The 12,437-nt window shown below is 44.9% G+C and overlaps 2 protein-coding genes across 2 annotated transcripts; one reads left to right on the top strand and one right to left on the bottom strand.

Moving 5' to 3' along the window:
• Positions 1-6,365: 6,365 nt before the first annotated feature.
• Positions 6,366-9,910, top strand: LOC1277010 (gustatory receptor for sugar taste 64a). The gene is made up of 4 exons (XM_316432.4): positions 6,366-7,001; positions 7,072-7,711; positions 7,774-8,026; positions 9,714-9,910. The coding sequence occupies exons 1-4, from the start codon at positions 6,647-6,649 to the stop codon at positions 9,798-9,800; spliced, it is 1,335 nt and encodes a 444-aa protein (XP_316432.2). The 5' UTR covers positions 6,366-6,646; the 3' UTR covers positions 9,801-9,910.
• A 4-nt stretch (positions 9,911-9,914) lies between these two features.
• LOC1277009 (uncharacterized) lies at positions 9,915-12,111 on the bottom strand. The gene is made up of 4 exons (XM_316431.5): positions 11,761-12,111; positions 11,085-11,284; positions 10,777-11,011; positions 9,915-10,710 (listed from the first exon to the last, which is right to left on the bottom strand). The coding sequence occupies exons 1-4, from the start codon at positions 11,768-11,770 to the stop codon at positions 10,283-10,285; spliced, it is 873 nt and encodes a 290-aa protein (XP_316431.3). The 5' UTR covers positions 11,771-12,111; the 3' UTR covers positions 9,915-10,282.
• Between the last annotated feature and the right edge of the window lie 326 nt (positions 12,112-12,437).

The raw sequence follows: 12,437 nt of genomic DNA, 5'->3' as shown, positions 1-12,437 counted from the left end.
AGCTGAAATGCAACAAAGTAGAGTGTATCTTTTAGACGACAAAAGCTTAAAGTCTGATTTGAGAGAAAAAAATCCTGATCAAAAATACAAAAATATACGTGCTTATTTTGAACCTTAACATTTTCAATGCACTGGTATGCATACATGTTGTTGATTTGTTGTTATTATAGATATGCTCCATTTATTTACCCCATTTTTTCAAACCACAAAGTAATTTCAAGCAATTTAAAAATATTGTCTAATTTCCCAATGTTCTATTTAAGTTCGTACAACAGTTCTAGCATCAAAGTTGCACCGCACCGCCCATGTAACGTTGCGCATCTCAAGCGTATCTTACGCGTCAAAACAGATGTCGCCCCATGTGTAGCGGCTCCCCCGGTGCGCCACGTTGCTGGTGCCGTGCGCAAACGAACGAACGCGAGCACTCGTCGAGCATTTTTGCGCACGGCACCAAGCCCAGACCCAATTGTTCCCCCGGAGACTACGGCAAACGTACTTCGATCACTCGAGCACCTTCGGCCGTTTGTGTCGGACCCTCGGCCTGCCCCGTTTGGGGTTTGGGTCGTCGTGGATTGCTTTGTTTCGCATCGGCGCATCGCTTATCGGTGTGCGCGGGTAGGAGGATGAAGAGGGCTGGCTTAATTGGGCGGGATAGCGTGAGAAAGGGGGAGTAGGGGGAGGCTTAAAAGATGCCCGATAAGGGTCTGGATCATTAGAGAGACGATTGTGCTATTTTATACGCTGGTCAAATCATAATCGATGATGTGCTAAATTACAAGCACACAAACAAACAACCAAACGAGGTGGAGAAGGAGAAGGCGAGGGGTTCAAAACGTTGACCAGAAATTTTGGGCATTTGTTGCGAAATGCATCATGCCTTTTGATGATAATGCTATTATTGTTTATCGTGCCGCAGTGGTACTAAATGTCATTTAGTGGACCAAATACAATCGAGGTTATTTATTACTACCACTTTTTAACGATTAGAGACATACATTGGAAGAATTGAAGCACATTCCGCACACAATTGTTTGCCCAGGATACTAATCATGTATCCGTGAATATAGTCATTCTATTTTAAAGTACACTAAGCTTTTATTCCACTTGAGATTACTACTCCAAATAATACAACCAACACAAGAAAGAGATAGAAAAGAGCAAAAATCCCAGAAGAGACAGATCATCGGCCAAAGCAAGGGAATTGTTATACGAAAGCATGGCGATGAAATGACGATAAATTGGAAAATTATAAATGGGGATGAAAAATGTGTAAGTCGGTCTCTTTTGGATCTATCCCTGCGATAACATAGATTGTAATGTTGGCACTTACCTATAAAGTTGTTTGAAAAGATGTATAGATTTGAAGCAGGCTGAGGTTACAAGACTAAATATTAGGTGCTAACATTGGAAAGATAACGATCTTTCACTCCCTTTACTCCCTTGCATATTGAACGAAATAAGATAAAGTCTTTGGATTTTCATTCCTTTTATTCACAGCCTTTGTTTGCCAACAAATCATCTTACATGACAGTCGGGAGGAAATCAGTAAATTGAGAGACCCTCAACATCTGCTCAAATGAGTTTTGAGAAATTCATCCAAATATTACTTATTGGAAGTTCGAATTATTGGTCAGGTCATGGCCATTAGCAGTCCTTATTTTCTTCCTTCAAAGTTTGTTGTTGTCGAGTTCTGTTACTTAGATTAACCAAAGGTAGAGTGACGGTAGTTCTAGTTTGAATTGAATGTTAGAACAAGAATGTACCTTTATGTTATTTAATTAAAAGTCAACCCGGTTGAAGAATAAATATTACATATTTCTGTATGAATAACACTTAAAACCGATATATTCATTTAAATAATGAAGAAAATATGATATGTTTTCTTCTAGGTAGTGGAAATTCTAGACTATAGGCTCTAGATATAGAATTAAATACAATCTTTCCCCGAGATACGCGAATAATGCGTTCCGGAGACATTCGCTTAACTCGGATTTTCGCTTAATTCGAATATCACGTTTTGCAGCCAAAATACTCCTGTCTGATAATGATTTTTGATTAAAATTATTACTTTCTTGCACTTTTTTACTTACTTCATTCAATTCGTGTACAAAATTCGGTTATTTCTGTCTTTTTAGTTATTTAAAATTTTTGGACAAATTGCAATTTATTTTTCATTTGACAATTGATGGAGAAAATTATACTGATTGGACGTATGAACTGTCAAAAATAAAAATTCGCGTAACACGAATTCGCGTAACTCGGGGAGAGACTGTAGTTATTTACATAAATTCATTCCGCAGTTCTACGTAACAATAACAGTCTTGACAAACAGTTTTGTTCCAGTGCTTTGTTTAGATGTAAACCGATTAAACCAACTTAAACATTATCAATCTTAACAAGAATCAAGAGCTCTCACTTGTTGTTATTAAAGCTCCAATAACAGAAGCTTACAAAATACTCCCACCGAAAGCCTTCCCTCAACGTTTTCTTTTTTATTAAAGCCCTGTCGTGAAATATTAGCTTGATTATAAAATACCATAGTCAAATGGCGTGGTTGTAGCATTCAAACTTTGAAATCAAAACCCGCCATGAAAACATCATCCCAATTCAATCCTATCCTGTTCGGCTGTTGCTCATTGAAATTGATTTCAAAACTGTAAACGGCAAACCATTCCCATCCAATCAGCCAAACACATATCTCCAGCCAGATGGAACTAATTACTTCCACCCACAGCGCCCGGATCCACTCCGGCCATCCCCTTCGCCTCCTCTGCTCCTCCACGCTTTTCTTTCTATTTAATGTTTCCCTGTTTTTCTCTGCCGAAAACGTACAAAACTTTTACTAGCTCGCACGCCACCATTCCAAGGGACCGAACGAGCGAACGAACACGAAGAAGGTGAAAAAAGGCCCCGCAAACCCAGCGAAAGAAAACCTTTTGGAGACCTTTTTCCACCAACCCCAACCCGGGGGAGAGACAGGGATGAAAAGGGAAGACACTGATACAATTGAATAGCAAGAAGAAGCCCATCCATTTTCCCCCGTGGTTCACATCGACCCGCGAGCCAGCAAAGAAACAGGCCGCTCTCTACACACACACCTTCTAGCTTTCTTGGCAACAGCCTCATCATCATCATCATTGCCGTCATTGCCGGCGTCATCGGTGTTGTCCCGGGGAGGTGGGATTCGTTTCGGAAGCACTTTCTATAGAGTGACGCCACGGAGCGTCCCGCACACTGCACCCTCCGCTGTCGTTCGAATCCAAGCATCACAACCAACGCAGCACCGTCAGACGCCGCCGAGAGTAGGCCTTGCTTGCTGTTGCTAAACATTTCCTGCCCGTTCGCTTCGTTCGCATCGTTTCGTGCGCTTTGGCTTCATCGTTGTTGCTGGCTTTATTGCGCAAGTCATCATGCACACCAGTCGATCGGGGACACAGGGGAGGAGAAGGGGGAGGCGCTCGATGTATGGTAGAGAGGGCGAGGAAGCTCTCCGACTCGGCACACAGACCGCGCGTTCAGTTCAGTTCCGCTGCTCGACCTGGTTTTTCTTTTTTGCTTTCCAACCTCTCTCCCCTCCCAAACTCTGCCCTCCCCTACCCACCCCTGTGATGCGTGATTGTGTCGCGGTAACGTTGGAACACGCCAACGATGATGATGATGATGCTGACGATAATGATGATGAAGAAATCCGACCAAAGTTCGGGTTGGCATCAAAAAACCGACGCAGCCCCGATGTCGCGTTTTCGGGCGCACATGAAACGGAAGCGAAAGAAAAGACAACCAAACGGAACTGTGAACGGGCGGCATCCGAAATAGGGAAGCATGTCGATGAACTTTACGGGGACCGCAATCGTGGCGTTTTCCGCAGCGGAGGGCTTACGATGTTGGGCTGTTCTTTGGAGGTTTTCGCTTGAAATAGTACTGCTCTCGACTGGTCTTGTATTTGTTGAGCACTTTCTGGTTACTAAACTATTGAAAGTAAGCATTGAATTTCATTGTACACAAACAGCCTTAGAGCCGTAACATTCCGAAATCAGAGAGTGTTTCGATTAAGCGCAACAAAATGCGAGCGTTCCGTGAGCACTATGCGGCAATACATGTAGCGCCATCTTTTGCCGGGAGATGGAAGTACAAGATTGCGTACAAGTTGCATGTAGGTTGCAGGCAAATCAAGCGATATTTGGCTGGAACTTTATTTTTGCAAAAATGTTGAACTTATTTGTTATATTTGTCGCATTAAATGATCAATTATCTAATGTATAAAATGTAGCATTCTCTTTGCAAGGAATTTACATTTTTACACTCAACTTAATTGAAGAATAAAGCAAACTAGTCATTTTATTTTAACAAACATTCAAACGTGTTTCGTAAAACAAGACTGTTTAGCTGAGCAGCTGAGATTTAGTTACTCTATGTAAGCGAAATCAGTTTATTTATTTATTTATTTATTTTTATCTTATTAATTGCTCGGCCACGTTGGGTTACAGCAATAGTGCTTACTGACTATAGTATACAATTATTCACGAAGGAGTTGGAAGGAGTTTATGGTACGGAAAAGGAGCGAAGACGGGATCGGTAGACAGGATAGGATATGTTGAAATCGAACAGATCAGAAGTACTATTAAAAGACGACATAGCTCTTACAAAAGGCTCATTGCGAGCAAAACGTGTACGACATATAGGTAACTGGAGACGAAAACGATAACGTAAGGTGCGACAAGGTGCATACAAATGTAAGCGCGACAGAAGTGAAGGAGTATCAATCGTATTGAGCAATATGCCAGCGACGAAAGAAGCCTGAGCGACCGAGAGGCGGTGCTCCAACTTGGCAAGGCCTAATAGAGTGCATCTATCGTCATACGAAGGAAGCGGAATAGAGTGATGACCCAGCGACCTACGAAATACGATCCTTGTAAAACGTCTCTGGATCCTCTCAATCCTTTGGAGCAGAGATAGTTGAACAGGAGACCAGATGACACAGGCATATTCCAGTACGGAACGGACCCAACAACAATAAAGGGACTTAAGACAAAAAGGATCACGAATTTCAGTGGACATGCGACAAATATAACCAAGACTTTTGTTGGCCTGTTACTGGATCGCAGTAGATACTGTAACGGTTCATGGACTAGGACAGGTTCGATTCCAGGAATGATATTCGTTCTTTCGAAGAGACAAATACTACTACTATTTTAGAGCCGGAATGAAAAGGGGGCAGTTTTAGGCGGAATCGGGTTTTGGGATCAGTTCCAGGAATCGTATGGGATAGAACTAATTCCAAGCAATTTGCAATGGAACGGAATGGGTTGAGGACCAGCTCCATGACCGGTAAAGGATCAGAAGTAGTTCCAGGGAAAGGTGTTATTATGGGATTAGTTCCAAGAACTGTATGGGTGCAGATGCTGTTTCCGGACTAGTAGCGGTTCGGGATCACTACCAAGATTGGTATGGGTTCAGGATATATTTCACCAACGGTATTGGATAGGATAGATAGGGTATGTTATAGTATCAGCTCCAGGAACTGTATGGGTTCAAAATCAGTTCCAAGAATAGTATGGGTCAGAACAAGTGTTAGGAGATTCGTAATTCGAAAGATTCGAAGATTCAATCTTTAGAAAGATTCGACCAGATCGGACAACATTCCACTTTTTCTATCGCATCAGATCCGGAGGATTTGAATCGCTTAAAGATTCCAATGCGATTGAGATTCGATCGCGGTTCGATTGCGATTGGGATGGCAATTGGGATTGAAAATGGTATTTGATTGCGATTCCAGTGAACAATCAAATAGGAGTTTATGAGATTCTTTGTGAGAAAGCAAAAACTACATGAACAAAAAACCGCCGTTTCACATGCATTGCAACGAAGTTCCTAGAATATGCAATAATGCAATAATATGTATTTAGTTTAAGCAATTGGCGTGCGAAAGAGATAGAAATTATCAAAATGAAAGGGCAGCAACACATTATCAATATTGTCTGCCCAGTTTGAATAGCATCCGCCGATCAGCTAGTTAATTAGCCATCGTTAATGCAACTACAATGTAAAATGAATCCCTGTTAATCTCTCCCCATGGTTACCACCTCATTAAACCTACCAATATTTACATGCCATAAAATTAATATGCTCGCTTAAGCTCTACAAATCCCTTTCCGAGCTCTTATTTACTCGCTCGATTAGCAAACGGGCAGCAACCGACCGTACCTCAATTACTCCCCCGAAACAACGTTGCATTGCATCGCTCCATAGCTCCCCAGCATAATGGGCAGCGTAAAGTTTGGTTCATCCCGACCAAAAGTCAACCCTACCGAGCCCAACTGTTGACTTTCAATCACGGAGCACTCCTTCACCGTGTCCACCTTGGACCTGACGTCACTGGCTAGCCCGGTGGCACCATTCTGATCCATATCCATGCCAGCAGCATCTGTGCCCGTTCCCACCGCGTAAAGTGAAAGTTGACTGACTGAACGATGGCGGATAATTGCTCTGTTTACATTCGGTCGGTCACGAATATTCAATTTTCGCTGGACCATGGGGCAGACCTCCAGCAAAGGACTACGGCGACAGTCTGGCTTTGACAACACAACAAGGATAACCGGACACACTGTCGCCCTGTTTGGTTACAGTCTGTGATAATCTGTGCGCCATGCTTAACATGACACCACCGGAAGTGACTCCCGTCAAACGATTCCCAGGCGTGAGCAGACCCCCATCAACACCTTCGACTGCGCTGGCCGAAGAGACACCACCGGCCGACGGTGCAGCGGAACGGGAATGCAGCACGCACGAAGCGGTTGCCGCGGTCATCTTCATGGGACAGCTGTTCTCGCTGATACCCATCGTCGGTTACGCCCGGTCGACCGATCCGCGGGACGTCCGGATGCGCCTCCGCTCGGTGCAGTTCGTGTACGGTTGTGTGACGCTGTTTATCATGTTGACACTTATCATAATGCTGTGTGTGCATACGGCCCATGAGCCCTCGTTTGGAGTGCAGCAAGCCAGTAAGTAAGCCAGCGGCTGTCTAACATTGTTACAGTGTTTGTAAAGGACTTTCGTTTCCTTTCCGGACAGCTTCACTCGTTTACTACGCCATCATCGTGTTCTTTATGGTGGAGCTGATGCTGCTGGCCCGCAACTGGAGCCAAATTATGGGCCGTTGGTACACGGACGAGGCACCGTTCCGCACCGATCCCTACCGGCCACCGAGCCGCACCTTGCCCTTCCGCCGCAAGGTGCACCTGATCGCGTTCGGCGTCATGTTCCTGGCGTTCGTGGAGGACACACTTAACTTCGTGTCGGCCTACCGGTTGAACGAGCTGCACATACGCTACTGCCCGCACACTGCCGGTTTCTGGAAGAACTTTTTCCACCGCGAACATCCGTACGTGCTGCGCGTCATCCCGTACCATCCGGTCGTTGGGTGGACGATCGAGCTGACGATGCGCATTGCCAAGTTTACCTGGCACTATGTGGACGTGTTTATTATCTGTCTCAGCTTGGGGCTGCAGCGCCGGTTCGTGCAGTTCAACGAGCGACTGGAACGGCTCGACGGTCAACCGCAATCGCAAGGCGTTTGGCGTGCACTGCGACTAGACTATGTGCGGCTGTCCGAGCTGGTCACGTTTGTCGACGAACGGTTCTCGAAGCTGATCCTGTTTTGCTGTGCAAATGATATGTTCTTCATTACCGTGCAGTTGTTCAACAGTTTTGAGTAAGCAATAAGAACGGTAAAGGACCAATTCGATCCTCAACTGTTACTGTTGCAACTTTCAGTCTCAAACCAACCACAGTGACGACGGTTTACTTCTGGTACTCGCTCGGCTTCCTGATTGGACGCTGCTTTCTGATGCTGTTCGTGGTGTCCTCGATAAGCCGCGCGTCGGAGAAACCACTGGAAACGTTGCGCCGCTTCCCGAGCACGAACTGGAATCTGGACCTGCGGCGGCTCTGCGATGCGGTGGCCACGTCCGAGAATGCCCTGTCCGGCAAGCGGTTCTTCTTCGTCCGCAGACCACTCATACTAGCGGTAAATTGTTGGTTTTTTTCCCCAAATTTCAATGCAATAACACTATTTTGGGACAGGTTTGTAGTACCTATTATTTAAATGACAAAAAAACAGCTGTATTCTTAAGAAGAGTAACAAAACATCACAATAACCACAGCATGAATCGTTATCTCAATGGAACATTGAAGGCATTTTAAAACGTCATAGCAATGCGGATGGACCTGGGGATTCCATGGTAGATAAAACTATGTAACAGACACTTCCGGCCTGGACACTGTCGTTGAACCAGGAAGCGCACCGTCACGTACCGATAATGGGAAGAAAATGAAGTGCTAAGGTTATAGAATGCTGCAAGAATTTATTTTGTGAAGAACTCAATTTAATTTTTTGTGAGAACTCAATAAGATAATTTAGGTGATTCAAATTTTAACTGAACATTGGCTCAATGAAACGCCAAATGGGCTGAAATGATGTTCATTTTAGTGAAAAACAGCATTAGACAAAAGTGGAACAGATCTTTGACGCGAAAGAAACAGAGGTTATCAGGGGTTCTCATAATTTTGGGACACTTGCTTAACTTTTTTTTACGGGAAATGAATTTTTAATGACGGGAAGTGGACTCTACGGCATCCTTGTTGGACAGGCTCATTTGGAATCCAGGAAGAATATCCAGAGTGTGATCCAAAATTATGAAAACTACTGAAAACCCCTGCATTGCACCGAGTCTCGTGAATGTGATTTCGGTTCATTCGTCAAGCTTAAAACTATTCAAAAGTACGCTGTTTATCTTTTTAGTGTTCTAGTAATCTAGCTCTTTATGGGACAATTGCTTTGCTTTCCTTCATACAATTTTTAAGCAAAGCATAAACTTAATATACAACGGCTGCAACTGTCAAATGATGCATTGTATGACTTTGTTTTAAATTTCCTCGATCTATTTTTAGTTATTACCTTTTTTGTACATTTTTGAAACAACATGGGAAATAATCGAGTTAAATGTACCTGAAAAATAATACGTTATCTACATTTGAGCATCATTTGTTGGCTAATGTTTGAACAATGTCCAAACAGTAGTTTTCAACCAAACAGTACATGGTGCACCTTAACGACGTTTTCAATCGACAAAACAAATACAGGGTTTACCTAGCCAATCCGGCATCGTCAAAGCGTTATCGGTCGCCGTAAATACTTTTTCGGGCGACGTAAACCCTCAATTGGGCACTGTCATTTCTATTCGAGCCTTGTGAAGTATGAATCGGGCATAGTACAGAATTACAAATCGCAACGCCTGACGCCAAGACTGACTGCTCCAAAACAAGGCTCACCCATAACTGTAACATTCTTATCACGACGATGAATCGAGGGCGATAGCTTTCGGCGCAATGATGCAGCATTGCACAATGGTAAAGTACCGCTGGTATTATTGTCACCGCTTATCGGGCTGATTCATGGTGCACCGCTCGGGCCACAGGTACATACCACCACGCGGAGCAGCGGCCGCAAAGTAGATCGAACGCCCAGTTGTTATCAGAGTCTAACGACACAAACACTATTAACGCTGGACGTTATGGTGCTTTTTTCTAGATTATCACAACCTCCCACTTGTACTGTTTGATGATAAAAATAACTTGAAAAAGTTGGGAGTGGTCCGCCTTTCCTCCAATGATGCTTTTATTACACTTACAATCTTTCCCCTCTTTCCCCCTAGATGGCCGGTACGATCATTACCTACGAGCTGGTGCTGCTGGATCAGGTGAAGAAAACTCCCGACACTACAAGGGACTGCAACTTTTAAGCTTACCGAAATCGAACTAAATTTAAAAATCCTATCAATGTCCACATGCTGCTATTCTTCACCGTATGTTTCTTATATTTTTTGTGAGCAAATAAACAAATGCAAAACTATGTAACTAGTTTACAGTTCGACCGTTTTATAGTTTCGTTAAAGAAATGACATGAATCAACTTTGCGTATGGGGTAAACCATTCGAATACACTGTGTGTGACTTGAACTGAAACACTGTTTGCACCTTTTCTGTACCCTTTTTGTCACATAGTAACACACAGTACAGCAGTAAAAGATGACGTGGAACGACAACCTCGTTCAAATTCTACGCCAACTCTTTGTTGATCTTTCTTCTAATGTGACTAGCGAAGGTGACTCAACCGAAAAAGGTTGGCACAAAATCGACGTCACGTCAACTTCTACTCCTATTTGTGTGTGTGACACTATGCAAAAAGCTACTAGAAAAGGTCTCTAACTGGTCTCATCACCACCTCAGTGTTCGATCAGCACCTCGTAGTTCTTGATCGGGATCTCGCTGCCACCGTACGGGATGTAGAGCGTCTGGTGGCTCGGATGGATCTTGCCCGGCGTCAAGCTGCCCATATAGTGCGCCCGACCAATGTACAACGCTTCCCCGCTCGAGGTCCGACCACCGAAGACGGCATTGGGTGGAACGCTTCCAAACCCGGACGGTACCCAGGACACCTGGCCGCCCGTCAGCACCTCAAACGAGTGCTTCGGAATCTCCTGCCCATTGTGGCAGACGTAGGCAATCTGCTTGGACGGTAGCACCTTCGCCGGCAGCTGATCACCCTCGTGGTACGTACGGCCGACATAGATCGGCGAACCGTCCGAATCGTTACCGGCCAGGACGGCATTCGGTGGCATTGGGGCGTGTGCGGAGCAGTGCTGCCAGTTCGCTGCAAGGTAAACATTCCAAGGATTAATGTTACACTTTCAGGTAAAGAAGCGTCAGAGTCACTTACATCGCTGCTGTCCCACTAGCACCTCGTAGGAAAGGAAGCTCTGCTCGGCCCCACCGAACGGAATGTACAGACATCCGTGCGACCGGTGAATCTTGCCCGGCGTCAAGCTGCCCTCGTGATGCGTACGGCCAATGTACAGCTGCTCGCCGGTCGTCGTATTACCGGCCAGCACAGCATTCGCCGGCACGTGTCCATTGCCGCTGCTAACCCAGGTGAACCCGGTACCAGTGAGGACCTACAAGAAGAACCGATTAATCCCTTTCTACTTCCCAACTCAACCTTTTCCTCGCAACCAAACGCTTCCGTACCTCAAAGTGTGTCTTGAAAATCTCCATGCCATTGTGCGACACGTACGCCGCCTGCTTGGATGGGATCACCTTCGCGGGCAGCTGATCGCCCTCATGGTACGCCCGCCCGATATAGATCGGCGATCCGTCCTGATCGTTTCCACCGTACACTGCCGCTGGCGGAATGCCCTGGTGCGAGGTCCACGGAATCCAGTTAAATCCTGTAATTAAGCGACAGGGGGGAAACGATAAAATGCCATTACGCTGCAAATCCCACAAAAACCTGCGCGATAGCTGGCCAGTTCCACGGTATCAGAGTGTAAAGTAAGAGAACCTCTTTTTCCTTTTTTTTTGTTTCTAACCTTCCGTTACTCATTTATCACTCGCGCTGATAAGAAATCAATGGGGCGTTGGTTGCGACAAGCTGTAGCGGATGTGTTTGCGAATAGATAACGAGCTTCTTTGCCCATTCTAGTTACGTGACTACTTGGGGCACTTGAAAGCTTCCTAATTGTGGTCCTATTTTTTAGTGCTAGCTTCCCCCCCCCCCCCCCCCCCCCCACAAGTGTCTAATGCACTGAGCTCCGAACGAGCTTTTTAAATAGATGATTTTACTTCCACAAAAAAATAAAACACCACACGGCACAGTATCTTCAACAGCGGCAGCAGAACAACGACGAACGCGCAATCTTCTTACCTGTGTTCATTTTGTTGGGGATATGTTAACACAAACTTTTGGAATAGAATAAACAAACAAGATGCTGCAGCTGACAAACACACTTGGGTCGTGGTTCTTGCACGAGTGTACAACCGCTTCTGGCCGACTGTCGCTCTTGACTAACACGTTGGAGCTGTCGGACGCCGGAGCAAGTGTAAAATAAATGCTGTCCACTGATAAGAGCCGGGGGCTGATATCGGAAAACGGTTCACTACCACAGCCACGAGCCTCTGTTACACTTTCCATCGCGATGCACAAACGCTGGGTGAAGTGCCCCATCACTACCACTACTAGGGAAAAGATAGAAAACGGTCACAGGAAATCGGGTTGCAACTGATCAAATTTTGTCAGCCACAACTACAGACAAAAGGCGCTTATCGTGTTATCACTTTGGTGGAATGATTCATAGTAATATGTCAGCCCCCCAGCATACGGTGATTTGCTTGAATGATTCATAGCCAATATTGAGTGAATGGACAGCAAACGTTGCAACAGGGGGTTAGAAATAGGTACCAAACGAGGGCATGTTTCAGCAATTTAACTCCAAAAAAGAAAAGAAATCACATTCCTGATGGTAGTTATATCGGTGCAAATTTTCACACCTACCAGAACCTGTTATCGATTTTTGAGAACTTATCAGATGACCAAAATAAGAG

This window comes from Anopheles gambiae, chromosome 2, assembly GCF_943734735.2.
Source record: "Anopheles gambiae chromosome 2, idAnoGambNW_F1_1, whole genome shotgun sequence".
In the NCBI taxonomy this organism is placed as follows: Eukaryota; Metazoa; Arthropoda; class Insecta; order Diptera; family Culicidae; genus Anopheles; species Anopheles gambiae.
Note: the sequence above shows the minus strand (reverse complement) of the source record. Positions and strands in the feature narration are given on the sequence as shown.

What these genes read in the sequence shown, in the direction of transcription:
- LOC1277010 (XM_316432.4), top strand. Translation starts at nt 6,647, where the DNA reads ATGCTTAACATGACACCACCGGAAGTGACTCCCGTCAAACGATTCCCA. An exon ending in CAGTTGTTCAACAGTTTTGA is followed by an intron (nt 7,712 to 7,773) that starts GTAAGCAATAAG and finishes TGCAACTTTCAG; the next exon opens with TCTCAAACCAACCACAGTGA. An exon ending in GCAGACCACTCATACTAGCG is followed by an intron (nt 8,027 to 9,713) that starts GTAAATTGTTGG and finishes CTTTCCCCCTAG; the next exon opens with ATGGCCGGTACGATCATTAC.
- LOC1277009 (XM_316431.5), bottom strand. An exon ending in TTTTCAAGACACACTTTGAG is followed by an intron (nt 11,012 to 11,084) that starts GTACGGAAGCGT and finishes TTCTTCTTGTAG; the next exon opens with GTCCTCACTGGTACCGGGTT. An exon ending in GCTAGTGGGACAGCAGCGAT is followed by an intron (nt 10,711 to 10,776) that starts GTAAGTGACTCT and finishes TTTACCTTGCAG; the next exon opens with CGAACTGGCAGCACTGCTCC.